This window comes from Sciurus carolinensis, chromosome 1 (genome assembly GCF_902686445.1).
Source record: "Sciurus carolinensis chromosome 1, mSciCar1.2, whole genome shotgun sequence".
In the NCBI taxonomy this organism is placed as follows: domain Eukaryota; kingdom Metazoa; phylum Chordata; class Mammalia; order Rodentia; family Sciuridae; genus Sciurus; species Sciurus carolinensis.
The window spans coordinates 112201244-112219562 of NC_062213.1; the positions used below are offsets into that span (position 1 = coordinate 112201244).

The 18319-nt window shown below is 37.3% G+C and overlaps 1 protein-coding gene and 1 non-coding gene across 9 annotated transcripts in view; one reads left to right on the forward strand and one right to left on the reverse strand.

The window, feature by feature from the left end:
* Positions 1-18319, forward strand: part of Wdr47 (WD repeat domain 47) — a 63616-nt gene that overhangs the window by 9973 nt on the left and 35324 nt on the right. For 4 of the 8 annotated variants that reach the window (XM_047562723.1, XM_047562673.1, XM_047562685.1 and 1 more), the window contains exons 2-4: positions 3953-4119; positions 6886-6969; positions 17089-17194. In XM_047562723.1, coding sequence (XP_047418679.1) covers positions 3962-4119; positions 6886-6969; positions 17089-17194 — 348 coding nt within the window. In that variant the 5' untranslated portion in view covers positions 3953-3961. The remainder of the gene's footprint in view (positions 1-3952; positions 4120-6885; positions 6970-17088; positions 17195-18319) is intronic. The other 4 variants (XM_047562689.1, XM_047562693.1, XM_047562702.1 and 1 more) reach the window with 1 other exon arrangement.
* Positions 2680-2760, reverse strand: Trnav-aac (transfer RNA valine (anticodon AAC)). Its single transcript has one exon. It is a non-coding gene; the product is annotated as a tRNA-Val (tRNA).

Here is an 18319-nt window from a genome sequence, read left to right on the forward strand (position 1 = left end):
TACATTAGAAAACTGTAGTTTTAGGGTTAGGGTTGTAGCTCAGTGTTTAAGTGCCCTAGCTTCAATCCCCAGTATCAAAAACATAAAAAATTATAGGTTTAATTTTGCACTAAATTATTGGTTTGGTACAACAATTGATGATGTAAGTGAAGTGTCCTCTAAGATATTTTATAGTGATGCAATAATATTTTTTCTACAAGTTCAATTAGTAAAATAACTGTTCTTTTGTTAGACTTATCCTCAGTAGAAAGAGCGAAGCAGGGAGTATCGCAATACCAGATCTTCAACTCTATTACAAAGCAATAGTAACAAAAACGGCATGGTATTGGTACCAAAATAGACAGGTAGATCAATGGTACAGAATAGAGGACATGAACACAAACCCAAATAAATACAATTTTCTCATACTAGACAAAGGGGCCAAAAATATGCAATGGGGAAAAGATAGCCTCTTCAACAAATGGTGCTGGGAAAACTGGAAAACCATATGCAACAGAATGAAATTAAACCCATATCTCTCACCCTGCACAAAACTCAACTCAAAATGGATCAAGGACCTCGGAATCAGACCAGAGACCCTGCATCTTATAGAAGAAAAAGTAGGTCCAAACCTTCAACTTGTTGGCTTAGGATCAGACTTCCTTAACAGGACTCCCATAGCACAAGAAATAAAAGCAAGAATCAACAACTGGGATAGATTCAAACTAAAAAGCTTTCTCTCAGCAAAGGAAACTATCAGTAATGTGAAGAGAGCCTACAGAGTGGGAGAATGTCTTTGCCACTCATACTTCAGATAGAGTGCTAATTTCCAGAATCTATAAAGAACTCAAAAAACTCTACACCAAGAATACAAATAATCCAATCAACAAATGGGCTAAGGAAATGAACAGACACTTCACAGAAGAAGATGTACAAGCAATCAACAGATATATGAAAAAATGTGCAACATCTCTAGTACTAAGAGAAATGCAAATCAAAACTACCCTAAGATTTCATCTCACCCCAATTAGAATGGCGATTATCAAGAACACAAGCAACAATAGGTGTTGGAGACGATGTGGGGAAAAAGGTACACTCATACATTGCTGGTGGGGTTGCAAATTAGTGCAGCCACTCTGGAAAGCAGTGTGGAGATTCCTCAGAAAGCTTGGAATGGAACCACCATTTGACCCAGCTATCCCACTCCTTGGCCTATACCCAAAGGACTTAAAATCAGCATACTACAGAGATACAGCCACATCAATGTTCATTGCTGCTCAATTCACAATAGCCAGATTGTGGAACCAACCTAGATGCCCTTCAATTGATGAATGGATAAAGAAACTGTGGCATATATATATATATATATATATATATATATATATATATATATACACACACACACACATACACATATACAGTGGAATATTACTCTGCCATGAAGAATGATAAAATTATGGCATTTGCAGGCAAATGGATGAAATTGGAGAATATCATGCTAAGTGAGATAAGCCAATCTCAAAAAACTAAAGGACGAATGATCTCGCTGATAAGCGGATGAGGACATATAATGGGGGGTGGGAGGGGTTAGCGTTAGGGTTAGGGTTAGGTTTAGGGTTAGGGATAAGGAGGGTGGTAAGAATGGAGGAAGGAAGGACTGTATAGAGGGAAAAGAGGGGTGGGAGGGGTGGGGGGGAAGGGAAAAAAACAGAATGAATCAAACAACATTGCCCTATGTAAATTTATGATTACACAAATGGTATGCCTTGACTCCATGTACAAATAGAGAAACAACATGTATCCCACTTGTTTACAATAATAAAAAATAAATAAATAAATAAAAATAGAAAAAAAATTGCTGACTGGTTTACTCTAGGAATAATCTCAGGGAGATAGTTCAGAAATGTGATCAGAACTCTCATTAATTTTATTGTACCCTCTTTGGGATAAAGTTTATAAACAGGAGAGTGATCAACTCAGAAGATAGTGAAGGGAATCTGGGCACAGTGTCCCACAGCTGTATTCTCGGCAGTTCTGGAGGCTAAGTCAAGAGGATTCCAAGTTCAAGATCAACCTCAGCAACTTAGCTATCAAAAATAAAAAACAAACCTCCTGTCTCAAAATTAAAAAATAAAAAAACTCAGTGTTTATATAAAGCACCTGGGTTCTATTCCCAGTACCCCTCCTGCCCCCCCCCCCAAAAAAAAAAAGAAAAGGAAAAAAAAAAAAAAAGGCAAAGAGATCCCAAAGCATAAGAAATTGGGCAGCTGGTTTGTTGGGAGAGAGGTTTGTGATTTATCTGTTTTCTGAGGCAGGCATTTCCTTTATCTGGTAAGGGATTAGCTTAGTCATTGAATATTTGCTTAGCCATTAAATATTTGAGTCAAATAATTGTCTTACCAGGCTCTTCCTTGTTTCCTTGTTTCATACTAGCACCTCTTCATGAGAATGTACTACTCATCAGATGAGAGTGTTCTAGTTGGTTAGACATTTGCATTTCATTATGAAGATATAAATTGATAAAAGTAAACTTTAAAAATATAACCTGTGAATCTACATGTATGTGTTTATGTTTTTTGTGAGGTAAATTAAAGTAAGTGAAAGAGGTAATGCTTATAGTCTTTTTACCTGATGAGGTTTCTTTGCAGCTATTCCACGGTAAGTAGTCTTTTGTGTTGCTCCCAGTCTTCTTGTTTTATTTTGTGGTGCTGGGGATCAAACCCAGGGCCTCATGCGTGTTAGGCAAATACTCTACCACTGAGCTACATCCTTAGCACCACATTGCTCCCAGCCTTAACATTTGAAAACAATAGTTTGGGCCATTCAACCTGTATGACTTTCTGTAGAATGAGAATATCGACTGAAGGATCTTCACAGTCCTTCTAGTTCTAAATAAAATCTTTATGGTTTTGTAACCGATGTCTTAATTATATCACTGCAGACCTATAGATAAGAATTAGAAGGAATTTAAAAGAGGTTTAAAATATCATTGAAGCTAGATGTATTATGCTTGTAATCCCAGCAACTCTGGAGACTGAGGCAGGAGGATTACAAGTTTAAAGTCAGCCTCAGCAATTTAGTGAGGCCCTAAGCAACTTATCAAGACCCTGTCTCAAAATAAAACAAAAGTCCTAGGATTGTGACTCAGTGGTTAAGTGCCCCTGGGTTCAATCCCCAGTGCCAAAAAAAAAAAATCATTGAGATGGCCAACATTTTAACTTAGCTTTTTTTATTTGACTCCAGCGTATGTGAGTCATTTAGATGTTGCTGCTAGACTATATGCTTCTTAAGGACAAGGAAAATGTCTCCTGAGTGTAGGATAGTGCTTATCACAAAAGTGTGAAGTGTTTATCAAATTAATATATTAGGGCGTACCTCAGATGATATATTTGGGACATAACTAAACATGATTTTGGTTATTAATGACTTTAAAATATCATTCTTTTTTTTTTCTGTATGAAGGATGGAATCCAAGTCTTGTACACGATAGGCAAGCTACATTGCCACCTCTTTTAAAAAATATTTTTTATTGAAGACTTTAAACATGTATAAGAGTAATAGAATTATATAATGAACCCCATATACCCATCAGCCCACTTCAATAGTTATGATCATTCTTATTTCTTCTCACTGTCCTGTTGTATTATTTAGGAGCAAATCACTGACTTTGTACCATTTAATATATAATTATTCCCATATGTATCTCTCAAAGATAAGTACTAAAAAAATCATAGCCATACGTTTATCACACATTAAAGATGTCTTGAGGACTGGGGATGTAGTTCAGTTTGATCCCCAGAACCACAAACCAACCAACAAACAAAACATTGGTTTTGATAAATTAATTTTACTTCAAAATACCTGTACTAAAAATTCTCAGGAAACCTTTTAGGTTTCATTTCTAGGCAGATATATTTAGAGATGAAACAGTTGAACCAACTTTTTTGTTGTTTTCATTCTGTTTAATATTTAGGCTATCAACATGACGGCTGAAGAAACAGTGAATGTAAAAGAGGTTGAAATCATTAAGCTAATTTTGGACTTCCTGAATTCAAAGAAACTTCATATTAGTATGTTGGCCCTTGAGAAGGAAAGTGGAGTCATAAATGGCCTATTTTCAGATGATATGCTTTTCCTGAGGTATGTTTCAATATTGTGAGGTTTGTAGCGCTTTTAAAGAAATGTTAAATAATAATAAGGTAACATGTTGTAATGCAGATAGAACTTTATAATCATGAAAGTATCAGTATAATTTTTTAAAATATGTTTTATCATGGAACATTTATATAATACTCTGTTTTCTGTAGAGTGTTTTCAATGGTATGATCCAGACTGCTTTAAAAAAAAAAAAAAAAAATGAAAGATACCTGACTAAGAAATCAGAGACTCTGGAAAGATAAGGAAAATATTTCTGAAATGCCGTTATTTTGGGGCTGGGAAGATAGCTTAGTTGGTAGAGTGCCTGCCTTGCAAGCACAAGGCCCTGGGTTCAATCCCCAGCACAGCAAAAAAAAAAAAAAAAAAGCCATTATTTTGACCATAGAAATAATTAAACATATTCATTATAGAATTATATTCATTAAAAGTATAGAAAAATAAAGTCACCCCACCACCCAGAAACACTTGATTTCTGTGTATATTTTTAAATTAATAGCAATTTTGTTGTTATTTTAGAATTCTGTTTACCTAGTAACATCACAAGGATTCTCAGTGGTTTCAAATTTATACATTAAATTTATACATTTCAGTTTACTTAACTTCCTAATGGTTCCTCTACTTTCAGATTATTTTACCCAACTTTCTTAAATACTTGAGTAGCTTTTATGCATGAGACTCTTTTTGTATCTTGGATTATTTCCTCAGGACAAAATTCTTAGAGGACGGATTACAAGGTAAAGGAAATTAATGTGTTTGCTGAAATGGAAAGCTAAACACTTGAATTGGATGGAAAAAGAAAATCCTAAATTTACAGGCAGAGATGTATTCTGTTTTTAAATGATAACCTATATCCTTGACTAGAAGTGCATATTCTTGGACAAAATCAAGTGTTCCTAACTCATGAAAAAAAGGAACTTTAAAACTCAAAAGATTTATTATATTATAAAAATTTATTTGAACTCATCGTGCTTCCCTATGTTTTGTGTTATGAATGTTATACAACCCCAGGGAGGTTAATGATGTAGCTAGATTATGACTAGGTCACTTTTTTTTTTTTTTTTTTTTGGCGGGGTCAGGGAACTGTCTTTCAAGTATTGATTCTTATGGAATTTCATAGTTACTTGTAAAATGGTATCTCCAGGAGCCTGCTGGTGTGCAATGAAATTTTATTGATCTGTGCTGAAATGTAAAAGATTATAGAATAGCAAGTTTTTCATTAAATGTCTTCATTTTGAAGGACTGGCCTGTGAAATTGTATCCTTTTTGCTTTTTTATATTAAAATGTCCCTTTATAAAATGACTATGATATGTATTGTGACTGGTTATTAATAGTCCTTCTTTGCAAAATAAAATGTTGGTAGTCCTGTGTAGTTTCTCCAGCCCATTCCTCCCTTTTACAAGTTTATTGTTATAAAAAAAATCAGAAAATAGGAAAATTGCTATTGTAAAAGAATAGAGATAATAATGTTATATAACTTTTGGAAGTTCCCATAAACCACTTAAAGTAGGATGAAACTTGTTCTTTTTTTTTAAAATTTTTTTTCTTTGTTGTAGATGCACACAGTACCTTTGTTTTATTTATTTATTTTTATGTGGTGCTGAGGATTGAACCCAGTTCCTCACCTGTGCTGGGCAAGCACTTTACCACTGAGCCACAACCCCAGCCCCGGAACTTGTTCTTATTTGCTTCTTTTTAGTTTTTTTGTAGTGCTGGGTTCCTTGCTGTTTTCTTTCTCAGAATCTAAACTTAGTGTCAAGTTCCTTAAAGATGTGGAAGTCACAATTTGGAGCAGAATTTCACAATGTTGACACTACTAACCTTTGGGCCACATGAATCTTTGTTTTGAGAGATGTCATGTGCATTGTAGGATGTTTAGCAGCATCTCTGATCTCTGCCCACTAGACGCCAGTTGTGACAACCAAAAGTGTCCCCAGGGGAAAAGGTGAAATCACCCTCCAGTTGAGAACCATTGATTTAGTGAGAGCAGAACATGTCTACACACTGGTGATGGTTCTTCTTTTCTTTTTAATGCCTTTTTGGGACTGAACCCAGGGCTTCATGCTTACTAAGAAGATACTCTACCACTGAGTCATACCTACAGTTCCTGATCTTTAATTTTATATCTTTAAAACCATAAGATGAATAGAGAAATAAAGGAATATTTAAGCTTGGTTCAATGTTTTTGCAGAGGTCAGAAACCTCAAATAGGACTGGAGTTGTGGCCCAGTGGCAGAGTACTTGGCTGGCAAGTATGAAGCACTGGGTTCCTTTCTCAGCCCCGCATAAAAAATAAATAAAATAAAGGTCCATTGAGAACTAAAAAAAATTTTTTTAAAAACCCCACAAATATATTAATATGAAGAGTGGCTGCCAATTCACAGATCTTATCATATAGCATATGTTGTTGAAAATACGAACTAGCTGGTAATGGTGTGAATGCCTATAATCCTAGCAACGTGGGAGGCTGAGGGAGAAGGATCATAAGTTCCAGGCTACCCTGGCAAATCAGAACATATCTCAAAATAAAAAGGGCTGAGAATGTGACTCATTGGTGGAGTGTCCCTAGGTTAAATACCCATCACAAAAGAAAAAAGAAAAAAAGTGAAAAAGTTTGTTTTATTTTAGAGTTTAAGGAACCAAGTGTTAATCTCATTATGTGCTTTGTGAAATTTTAATACTAATTTGTCATTTATTCTATTATCCACTAGTGTAACCTGAATTTGATAATATTCTGGTTTTTTATTTAGGCAGCTAATACTTGATGGTCAGTGGGATGAAGTTCTTCAATTCATTCAGCCTCTGGAATGCATGGAAAAATTTGACAAAAAGAGGTAAGATTTCATTTGAAGTTTTTAGTGTCTTACAGCTTAGCAAAAACTGGAACAATAAACAAAAATTTTAAAACAAGACTCAGCTTTTCCCAGATCACAGTATACTCAATCTCATTGACTTGGAGCACTTCTACAGTATTGTTGCTTGTACTTCAAGTATTTGAAAACCTGATATGCTAATCTACTTAGTCTACAGTGTCTATATGCTAAAGGTCATGAGGGCCGTTTCTTTATAATAGTATGAAACCTTCAGAGATGTCTTTCTTTTGTCCCTGGCCTCCATTGTTTCTGAAGAGTAGTCTACTGTAATTTGTATTCTCATTTTATTCTGTGTAATCCTTCCCTCCATCTCTCCTTTCTTTCTTATTTTCTTCCTTCCTCCTTCCCTTCCTTCCTCCTTTCTTCCTTCCCTTCCTTCCTCCTTTCTCCTTTCTTCTCTTTATCATTTATCTTTGTCCTTTCATTTTTCTCTTTATCATTGGATTATGATATAGTTAAGTGTGTTATGTTTAAGTGTGTTTGTTTTGCATTTTTATTGCTTGGGATTTGCTGAGCTTTTGGACCTGTAGTTTTTTTTTTTTTTTAATTGTCAATGGACCTTTATTTTATTTATTTATATATGGTGCTGAGAATTGAACCCAGTGTCTCACACATGCTATGCAAGCACTCTACCACTGAGCTACAACCCCAACCCTTGGACCTGTAGGTTTTTAATTGAATTTTGTCCCACAGGACAAAATTATGCTTTTGCAATGCTGGGTGTTGAACACAGGGCCTCAGATATGCTAGGCAAGCACTCTTACACTGAACAACATCCCCAGCCCCTTTACTCTGAATTGTTTTTATTGATTTAATGTTCACTGATTTTTTGTTGTGTGCCAGCATGCTTAGCCACTGAGCCACAGTCCCCAGCCCTTTTTTATATTTTATTTAGAGACAGAGTGTCACTGAGTTGCTTAGGATCCCACTCAGTTGCTGAGGGTTACTTTGAACTTGCGATCCTCCTGCCTCAGCCTCCTGAGCTGCTGGGATTACAGGTGTGTGCTACCGCGCCCTCCTCTAAGCTATCTGATAATAAAATGAATTTTTTTGTTACAGATTTTGTATTTTTCAGTTTCAAATTTTTAAAAGTTTTTCTGCTGAAATATTCCTTTCAGTTCATTCATTGAGCTACATTCACTAAGCTTCTTCCCCAGCTTTTCTTATTTATCTGTTTATTTTTTGAGACAATGTCTTGCTAAGTTGCCCATTCTGGCCTTGAACTTAAGATCCTTCTGCCTCAGCCTCCCAAGTCACTGGAATTACAGGCATGTACCACCATGCCTGGCTATTGTGGTTATATTTTCCTTTAAGTTCTCAAATGTATTTATAGTAGCTGCATGTTTGCTAGTGTAGTTCTTATTTGCTAATATGAACTTCTAGTCATATCAGGCTCTATTTCTAATTGTTGCCTTTTTCCTAAGTCACTTTTTTTTTTTTTTGACGGTGGTACTGGGGATTGAACTCAGGGCCTTGTGCATGTGAGGCAAGTAGTCTACCAACTGAGCTATCTCCCCAGCCACACTTTTTCTTTAAATAACAAAATTAGTCATTTTGTGAAAGTGTTCTGCCATTGTACATTCATTCTTGAGAAATGAAACCTGTTATCTTCCTTTAAAAAGTGTTGATTTTTAAGCAAGCACATCATTAGCTTCAGAAAGCAAATTCCATCTCCCTTCTTTTGGACCCCAATTGAAATTTCTGCTCTGTTCATTGACTTTCCTTCTGTTACTTGGAGTTTCCCTTGCATCTTAACAGTTGAGGGGATAGCCAAAGATTTGGGCAACTGAGTTTATATAATAGAATTTGATATACATCTTACTGTAACTTCCTCTTTTATGGATTCCCCTCTTACTTTTTCATCCGCTCTGGTAGTACCAAACTTTTTGCTGACTCAAGCCTGTGTAACTGAAGCTTTCTGCTTGAGTTCTAGCTTACTGTTTTTGGACTAGAGAATGCCTTCAGCTAGAAAGACTTATGCCCTTGAATCTTAATCCCTTTAAGTTCTATTTTTCCAAGAACTGACTTCCCTCTAGTTGTGCCAGTTTTTAGCTGTTCTCTAATGTATTCAGATCATGTGTGTTTATCTATCTAGGATTTAGCATTGTTATTTGCAAAAATGTTATTCAGATATAAGTCACTCTACCAGTAGCACATGCTAATCTTTCATTATTTTTTATTTTTTGATTCTCTATTCATACCATGCTATTTGATAACAATTTGCTTTTGTACCTTCATTTATCTGGAATACTGTTCATCTCACCATCTCGTTTTTTTTTTTTTTTTTTATGTTGTTTGATTCATTCTGTTATTTTTTCCCTTCCCCCCATCCTTCCCACCCCTCCTTTCCCTCTATACAGTCCTTCCTTCCTCCATTCTTGCCCCCCTCCCTAACCCTAACTCTAACCCTAACAATAACCCCTCCCACCCCCCATTATGTGTCATCATCCCCTTATTAGCGATATCATTCGTCCTTTGGTTTTTTGAGATTGGCTTATCTCACTTAGCATGATATTCTCCAATTTCATCCATTTGCCTGCAAATGCCATAATTTCATCATTCTTTATGGCTGAGTAATATTCCATTGTGTATATATACCAGTTTCTTTATCCATTCATCAATTGAAGGACATCTAGGTTGGTTCCACAATCTGGCTATTGTGAACTGAGCAGCTATGAACATTGATGTGGCTGTATCTCTGTAATATGCTGATTTTAAGTCCTTTGGGTATAGGCCAAGGAGTGGGATAGCGGGTCAAATGGTGGTTCCATTCCAAGTTTTCTAAGGAGTCTCCACACTGCTTTCCAGAGTGGCTGCACTAATTTGCAGCCCCACCAGCAATGTATGAGTGTACCTTTCTCCCCACATCCTCACCAACACCTGTTGTTGCTTGTATTCTTGATAATCGCCATTCTAATTGGGGTGAGATGGAATCTTAGGGTGGTTTTGATTTGCATTTCTCTTATTACTAGAGATGTTGAACATTTTTCCATATGTTTGTTGATTGTTTGTAGGTCTTCTTCTGTGAAGTGTCTGTTCATTTCCTTAGACCATTTGTCGATTGGATTATTTGTATTCTTGGTGTAGAGTTTTTTGAGTTCTTTATAGATTCTGGAAATTAGCACTCTATCTGAAGTATGATTGGCAAAGATTTTCTCCCACTCTGTAGGCTCTTTCTTCGCATTGCTGATAGTTTCCTTTGCTGAGAGAAAGCTTTTTAGTTTGAATCTATCCCAGTAATTGATTCTTGCTTTTATTTCTTGTGCTATGGGAGTCCTGTTGAGGAAGTCTGGTCCTAAGCCGACATGTTGAAGCTCTGGACCTACTTTTTCTTCTATAAGATGCAAGGTCTCTGGTCTGATTCCGAGGTCCTTAATCCATTTTGAGTTTAGTTTCGTGCATGGTGAGAGATATGGGTTTAGTTTCATTCTGTTGCATATGGATTTCCTATTCTCCCAGCACCATTTGTTGAAGAGGCTATCTTTTCTCCATTGCATATTTTTGGCCCCTTTGTCTAGTATGAGAAAATTGTATTTATTTGGGTTTGTGTCCGTGTCCTCTATTCTGTACCATTGATCCACCTTTCTATTTTGGTACCAATACCATGCCGTTCTTGTTACTATTGCTTTGTAGTAGAGTTGAAGTTCTGGTATTGCAATACCCCCTGCTTCACTCTTTCTACTGAGGATTGCTTTAGATATTCTGGGTTTTTTATTCTTCCAGATGAATTTCATAATTTCTTGCTCTATTTCTGTAAGGTAATCATTGGGATTTTAATTGGAATTGCATTGAATCTGTATAGCACTTTTGGTAGTATGGCCATTTTGACAATATTAATTCTTCCTATCCAAGAACATGGGAGATCTTTCCATCTTCTGAGGTTTTCTTTAATTTCTTTCTTTAGTGTTCTGTAGTTCTCACTGTAGAGGTCTTTCACCTCTTTTGTGAGATTGATTCCCAAGTATTTTTTTTTTTTTTTGATGCTATTGTGAATGGGGTAGTTTTCCTAATTTCTCTTTCTGAAGAATCATCACTTATGTATAAAAATGCCTTAGATTTATGTGCATTGATCTTATATCCCGCTACTTTACTGAATTTACTTATGAGATCTAAAAGTTTTCTGGTGGAATTTCCAGGTTCCTCTAAGTATATAATCATATCATCAGCAAACAGGGATAGTTTGAGTTCTTCTTTTCCTATTCGTATCCCTTTAATTTCTTTGGTCTGTCTAATTGCTCTGGCTAGAGTTTTAAGGACGATATTGAAAAGAAGTGGTGAAAGAGGGCATCCCTGCCTTGTTCCAGTTTTAAGGGGGAATGCTTTCAGTTTTTCACCATTTAGAATGATATTAGCCATGGGCTTAGCATAGATGGCCTTTACAATGGTAAGGAATGTTCCCACTATCCCTATTTTTTTCTAGTGTTTTGAGCATGAAGGGGTGCTGTATTTTATCAAATGCTTTTTCTGCATCTATTGAAATAATCATGTGATTCTTGACTTTAAGTCTGTTGATATGGTGAATTACATTTATTGATTTCCTGATGTTGAACCAACCTTGCATCCCTGGGATGAAACCCACTTGATCATGGTGCACTGTCTTTTTAATATGTTTTTGTATGCGATTTGCTAAAATTTTGTTGAAAATTTTTGCGTCGATGTTCATTAAGGATATTGGTCTGAAATTTTCTTTCCTCGATGTGTCTCTGTCTGGTTTAGGTATCAGGGTAATATTGGCTTCATAGAATGAGTTTGGGAGTGTTCCCTCCTCTTCTATTTTATGGAATACTTTGAGAAGTATTGGAATGAGCTCTTCTTTAAAGGTTTTGTAGAACTTGGCTGAGAACCCATCTGGTCCCGAACTTTTCTTTGTTGGTAGGCTTTTGATAACTTCTTCTATTTCATTACTTGAAATTGGTCTATTTAAATTGTGTACGTCCTCCTCGTTCAGTTTAGGCAATTCATATGTCTCTAGAAACCTGTTGATGTCTTCGAAATTTTCTATTTTGTTGGAGTATAGATTTTCAAAATAGCTTCTAATTATGTTTTGTATTTCAGTCGTGTCTGTTGTGATATTTCCTTGTTCATTCCGAATTTTAGTGATTTGGGTTTTCTCTCGTCTTCTCTTTGTTAGTGTGGCTAAAAGTTTATCAATTTTGTTGATTTTTTCGAAGAACGAACTATTTATTTTGTCAATTTTTTGTATTGTTTCTTTTGTTTCAATTTCGTTGATTTCAGCTCTGAGTTTAACTATTTCCTGTCTTCTACTACTTTTGGTGTTGGTCTGTTCTTCTTTTTCTAGGGCTTTGAGCTGTAGTGTTAGGTCGTTTATTTGTTGAGTTTTACTTCTTTTATTAAATGCACTCCATGAAATAAATTTTCCTCTAAGTACTGCTTTCATAGTGTCCCAGAGATTTTGATATGATGTTTCTTTGTTCTCATTGACCTCTAAGAATTTTTTAATTTCCTTCCTAATATCTTCTGTTATCCATTCATCATATAATAGCATATTGTTTAATCTCCAGGTGTTGGAGTAGTTTCTGTTTTTTACTCTTTCATTTATTTCTAACTTCAATCCATTATGATCTGATAGAATACAAGGTAGTGTCTCTATCTTATATTTGCTGACATTAGCTTTGTGGCATAATATATGGTCTATTTTAGAGAAGGATCCATGTGCTGCTGAGAAGAAAGTGTATTCGCTCTTGGTTGGATGGTATATTCTATAAATGTCTGTTAAGTCTAAATTATTGATTGTGTTATTGAGATCTATGGTTTCTTTGTTCAATTTTTGTTTGGAAGATCTGTCCAGTGGTAAGAGAGGCGTGTTAAAATCACCTAGTATTATTGTGTTACGGTCTATTTGGTTTCTAAAATTGAGAAGGATTTGTTTGACATACATGGATGAGCCACTGTTTGGGGCATAGATGTTTATGATTGTTATATCTTGCTGATTTATGCTTCCCTTAAGCAGTATGAAATGTCCTTCTTTATCCCTTCTGACTAACTTTGGCTTGAAGTCCACATTATCTGAAATGAGGATGGATACTCCAGCTTTTTTGCTGAGTCCATGTGCATGGTATGTTTTTCCCCATCCTTTCACCTTTAGTCTATGGGTATCTCTTTCTATGAGGTGAGTCTCTTGCAGGCAGCATATTGTTGGATCCTTCTTTTTAATCCAATCTGCCAGTCTATGAATTTTGATTGATGAATTCAGGCTGTTAACATTCAGGGTTATTATTGAGATATGATTTGTATTCCCGGTCATTTGGTTCATTTTTTAAATTTTATTTATTTATTTATTTATTTTTTGGACACACCTTGGTTCCTCCTTTATTTGACAGTTCCTTTAGGATAATTCCTCCCTTTGCTGATTTACTTCTTTATTTTTATCTCTTCCTCATGGAATATTTTGCTGAGAATGTTCTGTAATGCTGGCTTTCTTTTTGTAAATTCTTTTAGCTTTTGTTTATCATGGAATGATTTTATTTCATCATCAAATTTGAAGGTAAGTTTTTCTGGGTATAAGATTCTTGGTTGGCATCCATTTTCTTTCAGGGCTTGAAAAATGTTGTTCCAGGCCCTTCTAGCTTTTAGGGTCTGGATTGAAAAATCTGCTGATATCCGTATTGGTTTCCCCCTGAATGTAATTTGGTTCTTTTCTCTCACAGCCTTTAAAATTCTGTCTTTATTTTGTATGTTAGGTATTTTCATTATAATGTGCTTTGGTGTGGGTCTGTTGTAATTTTGTGTATTTGGAGTCCTATAAGCCTCTTGAACTTGATTTTCCATTTCATTCTTCAGATTTGGGAAATTTTCTGATATTATTTCATTGAATAGATTGTTCATTCCTTTGGTTTGTTTCTCTAAGCCTTCCTCAATCCCAATAATTCTCAAATTTGGCCTTTTCATGATCTCCTATAGTTCTTGGAGATTCTGTTCATGATTTCTTACCATCTTCTCTGTTTGTTCAACTTTGTTTTCAAGGTTAAATATTTTGTCTTCAATATCTGAGGTTCTGTCTTCCAGGTGTTCTATCCTATTGGTTATGCTTTCTATGGAGTTCTTAATTTGGTTTATTGTTTCCTTCATTTCAGGGATTTCTGTTTGTTTTTTTTTTTTAATATCTCTGACTCTTTATTGAAATGATCTTTTGCTTCTTGTGTTTGCTCTTTTAACTGTCGATTGGTACTATCATTCAATGCCTGCATTTGCTCTTTCATCTCATTGTTTGCTTCCCTGATCATTTTAATTATGTACATTCTGAACTCCCTGTCGTTTCTTCTGCCATGCTGTCGTTGGATTTTATTGATGTAACATCTAGATTTGTTTGGGGCGTTTTCTTCCCTTGTTTTCTCATATTGTTCAGGAATCAGTCGGTCATTAAGATATTGCAGATTTCCTCTATTGACTTATAATGTCCCTGAAGATTGCTAGTATATCCCCTCTTATCCTTCAGTAGCCTGCAGTCTTGGAGGAAGTTGATAATGCAGTGCTCCACAAGGAAGCTGCCTCTCTAGGGTTGGTGATCCTCAGGTGGGGTATATTCCCTGATAGTGGGCAGAGGTGCCTCCACTTGTTGACCAGTGGTCATCCAAAGGGGAACTAGGCTGTGGGCTGAGGCAAGACCTGTTGAGCCTGTGTCTCTGGTTTTACTGTCCTTGTGGGAAAACCTCACCCGGCAGGGAAGACTCACCTGGTGGGGAGGTCTCGCTGGTCAGTTCCCCTCCTAGCGGTTCCCCTCAATCTACAACTGCCGCCTGGGCTGGGCTGTCTTCCTCTGCAACGTTCCCAGGGGCCCTGACCTACCTCCGGGCCTGGGAGCCTCACCCTTCGCAGACGAGTCTCCTTAGGCTGCCTCTCCTCAGAGAATCTGCCCGCAGTCCTGGAACCTTTGCTCCACCCCTAGGCGTGTCTCTGTGCAGCTCTTCCACCAAGAAGCCGGTCCTGGGACCCTGCTCTGCACCTAATCGCCTGGCTATGCGGCCCCTCCTCTGAGCCACCACCTGGAGCCCCGTACAATAGCTCCAAGACCCAGAGACCCGCCACGCACCTCTTCCTCTGGACAGCCGCCCAGTTTCTGAAGCAGTCACTAGGAGTCCAAGCAACTCACTTCGCGTCTCCTCCTCCCGCCAACCGCCCGTAGCCCTAGGCAGTCACTCCGAGTCCAAGTGACCTGCCCTGTTCCTCCTCCTCCTCGGGTGTACCCCCCGGGTGTTCAGGAGCGGTGGCTTGGAGACCAAGGGACCCACCGCGCTCCTCCTCCAGGCAGGCCACCAGTGTTCAGGAACGGTTGCTTTGAGTCCAAACAACTCACCACTCGCCTCCTCCTCTGGCAACCGCCTGTGGCTCTGATACAGTCACTCCTAGACCAAGCAACCCGCCGCGCTTCTTCCTCTTCCTCCGGGCAACCCCCCGGTGGTTGCTCTGAGTCCAAACAGCTCGCCACGCAGCTCTTCCTCTGGCAACTGCCTGTAGCTCTGATGCAGTCACTCCTAGACCAAGCAACCCGCCGTGCTTCTCCTCTTCCTCCGGGCAACCCCCCAGTGTTCAGTAGCGATTGCTCTGAATCTAAACAGCTCGCCACGCAGCTCCTCCTCAGGCAGCCGCCCGGAGCCCCAGTGGTTGCTCCAAGTCCAAGTGCTGTGCTGAGCCGCCTCCTGTATGATGATCCCAGTTGTCCGTGTTTACTGCTCCAGTGGGGGGTGCGGCGTCTCACCGAGCAACTCTACTTCACAAAGTTCCCTGCGTTCTGGGGCTACCGCCCCATCCGGGACGCCTCCCCAACGGGAGAGACTCACCCAGGGGCTTTGAGTTGGTCCCAAGTCTCTCACTATCTCTTCTTTTGAATCCTGCGTCCTGGAGCAACATGAAATGCAGCCGCCCTCTAGTCCACCATCTTGAAAACGCTCCTATCTGTTGTTTTACTTAACACACTCCTGATAATCTTCTAAGAGTCAATTCTTACATCTTTTTTTTTTCCCCCCTCTATGCTGGGGATTGAACCCAGGGCCTTGTGCATGTGAGGCAAGCATTGTACCAGCAGATTTATATCCCCAGTCCCCCCTTTTTTAAAAACTTTTTTTAGTTGTAGATGGACACAATACTTTTATTTTATTTATTCATTTTTATGTGGGGTCGAGGCTCAAACCCAGTGCCTCACATGTGCCAGGCAAGTGCTCTGCCACTGAGCCATAACCCCAGCCCCATAATTAGACATTTCTGATGTTAAAAAAGAAAAAGGTTGATTTAGTCTTTCTACAGTGTAGACATATGTCAAAACATAACACTGTACCATGTAAATATCTACAATTATTTGCAAAAATTAAAGTTTTAAAAATTTTACAATGGAAGGAAATATTTTAAGAAAACATTTTGAATATAATGTACTTTGATATTTATTTAGGTGACATTTGACATGTTCCATAAATCTGGATTTTTGTGTAGAATTAATATTTGATTTAAAAGTCCCTCCTCTCATTGTTGAATTATTGTTACTATGACTTCAAGAAGATAAGAAGCTTAGTAAAATATTTTAAGAATTTTCTGAAATCAAAGTTAGTTACAGTAGCCAGAAAGCACAATTGACTTAGCAGACATTAGTAAATTAATTTTTTAAAGAAGTCTCTTTTAAAGAAAAATTATGGTCTTGGGGATTGAATCCAGGTGCACATTACCACTAAGCTGTATTCCCAGCCCTTTTTTATTTTTTATTTTGAGACAGTGTCTTGCTGAGTTGCCCAGGCTGGCTTCAAACTTGTAATCCTCCTCCCTTAATCTTACAAGTAACTAGGATTTTAGGAGTGTGCCACTGGACCCAATTAAAGGAGTCTGCTTTTTAAAAAATTAGTCCTTTAAATCAGTAGCCCAGTGGTAGAGTGCTTGCTTAGCATGCTGGAGGTCCTAGATTTGATCTCCAGCACTGTATGCCTGCATGCTTGCAAAAATAGTTGGATCAATCAATCAGTCAATCAAACTTGGCCTGTTTTTCTTCAGAAACTGGTGTGTTTTTTTCCTGAGTCTTTGACATTCCTTCATTCAGCATTTTAATCATTTTAATGTTTCATTTTTTATTTTTCACAGGTTTCGTTATATTATCCTGAAACAGAAGTTTTTAGAAGCTTTATGTGTTAATAATGCAATGTCAGCAGAAGATGAACCCCAGCATGTAAGATTTTTATTCCTGAAGGTTTGCGCCATAGTCTTGTTTTCAGTCATAGTATATTATTCACTAAAACAAAAGATTATTATCACAGGTTTTCAAAGTTTTTGTGAGTTGGGATGGGGCAAGATTTGCTGTTTAGCAGTTGTTATACTTTAAATCTGTAGTCCTAAATGTGTTCCATGATTTAAGACAAGATAATATACGAATAACTGACTAGGTGAAGAGTGTGTGTTGCTCTTTTGTTTAAGGTAAGTTAGATAGCAGTAGATATTTGACTTGATGACTTGTCATCACTTCTTTTCTTTTTCTAGAAGTGGGTTTGTTATGTTTACTTCCTTTTTCTGTCTTTTTAGTATTTTCTTTGATCCAGAAGTAGTTTTTTTCAAAATGGTGTGTGTGTGTGTGTGTGTGTTTAAATTCAATGATATTAAGTTCATTTTGATTAAAAAAAAAAAACAAAATTTGAAGTTTCAATATTAGTATTGTCACATCTAAGCCAGTAAACTTTTATCAAGTTCCAGTAAGTGTTCATTGAATTAAACTGTCTTAGTCCATTTGGGCTGTTAAACAAAATACAGTCAACTGAGTGACTAACATACAATAGAAATTTATTTCTCACAGTTCTAAAAGCTTGGTATTCCAATTCAAGGTACTGGCAGATTCAACATCTGTTGAGGTCTTGCTGTCTGATTTATAGGTAGCACCTTCTAACTGTTTTCCACATGGTTGAAGAGGCTAACTTGCTCTTCCTGGGGTTTCTCCAGCTCTTTTTAAAAATTTATTGCAGTGCTGGGGATTGGATCCAGGACCTCTATCATGGAGTTATACTCCCAGCCTTGGAGTCTTTTTTTTTTTTTTTTTTCCAGTGCTGGGGATTGAACCCAGGGCCTTGGGCATGCAAGGCAAGCACTCTACCAACTGAGCTATATCTCCAACCCCTTGGGGTCTTTTTTAATAAGGATGCTAATCCCATCAGTGAAGGCTGAGCCTTTGTGGCCTAATCACTTCTCAAAGACTCCACACTCGTAATACCATCACCTTGGGGTTTAGGATTTCAAGAAATGAATTTGGTGGGACCCAACATTCAGACCATAGCAAAAATTAAACAATATAAAATGGGAGTTTCATGTATAACAGAAAAATGTTTGC